This window comes from Priapulus caudatus, unplaced genomic scaffold, assembly GCF_000485595.1.
Source record: "Priapulus caudatus unplaced genomic scaffold, Priapulus_caudatus-5.0.1 Scaffold7956, whole genome shotgun sequence".
Taxonomy (NCBI): domain Eukaryota; kingdom Metazoa; phylum Priapulida; class Priapulimorpha; order Priapulimorphida; family Priapulidae; genus Priapulus; species Priapulus caudatus.
In genome coordinates this window covers 1723-2202 of record NW_014585017.1, presented here as the reverse complement: position 1 = coordinate 2202, position 480 = coordinate 1723, and the positions used below count along the sequence as shown (strand labels likewise).

The window sequence follows — 480 nt, the reverse complement described above, 5'->3', positions numbered from 1 at the left end:
GTGTGTGCGTGTGCGTGTGCGTGTGCGTATTCGTGTGTGTGTGTTTGCGCGTGTGTGTGTTTGTGTGTGTGTGTGTGTGCGTGTGCGTGTGCGTATTCGTGTGTGTGTGTTGCGCGTGTGTGTGTGTGTGTGTGTGTGTGTGTGTGTGTGTGCGTGCGTGCCGTGCGTGCGTGCGTGCGTATGTGCGTGCGTCGCGTACGTACCGCTGCCGCTGCTAGAGCGGAGTAGTACCGACGGAAGGTGTTCGAGAATTTTCCGGCGAGGTCAGCCATGGCGATGGAAGCGCTCAGGTAGAACAGCGTCCACACTGCGCAGTAGATGAACTCCTGCAAAACAGAAGTAGTGCGGTGAGAAACCTTCCACGACAACAACAAGCATAACGACAAGCAGCAAGCAACGATAACGACAACAACGACAACGACAACGACAACGACAACGACAACGACAACGACAACGACAACGACAACGACAACGACAACG

The 480-nt window shown here is 55.0% G+C and overlaps 1 protein-coding gene across 1 annotated transcript in view; it reads right to left on the bottom strand.

Moving 5' to 3' along the window:
- Positions 1-203: 203 nt before the first annotated feature.
- LOC106820170 (plasmolipin-like) overlaps positions 204-480 on the bottom strand; it is a gene marked incomplete at both ends in the record, with an annotated part of 1863 nt that continues 1586 nt past the window's right edge. Inside the window, 1 exon segment of the mRNA XM_014824712.1 lies at positions 204-326. Coding sequence (XP_014680198.1) covers positions 204-326 — 123 coding nt within the window.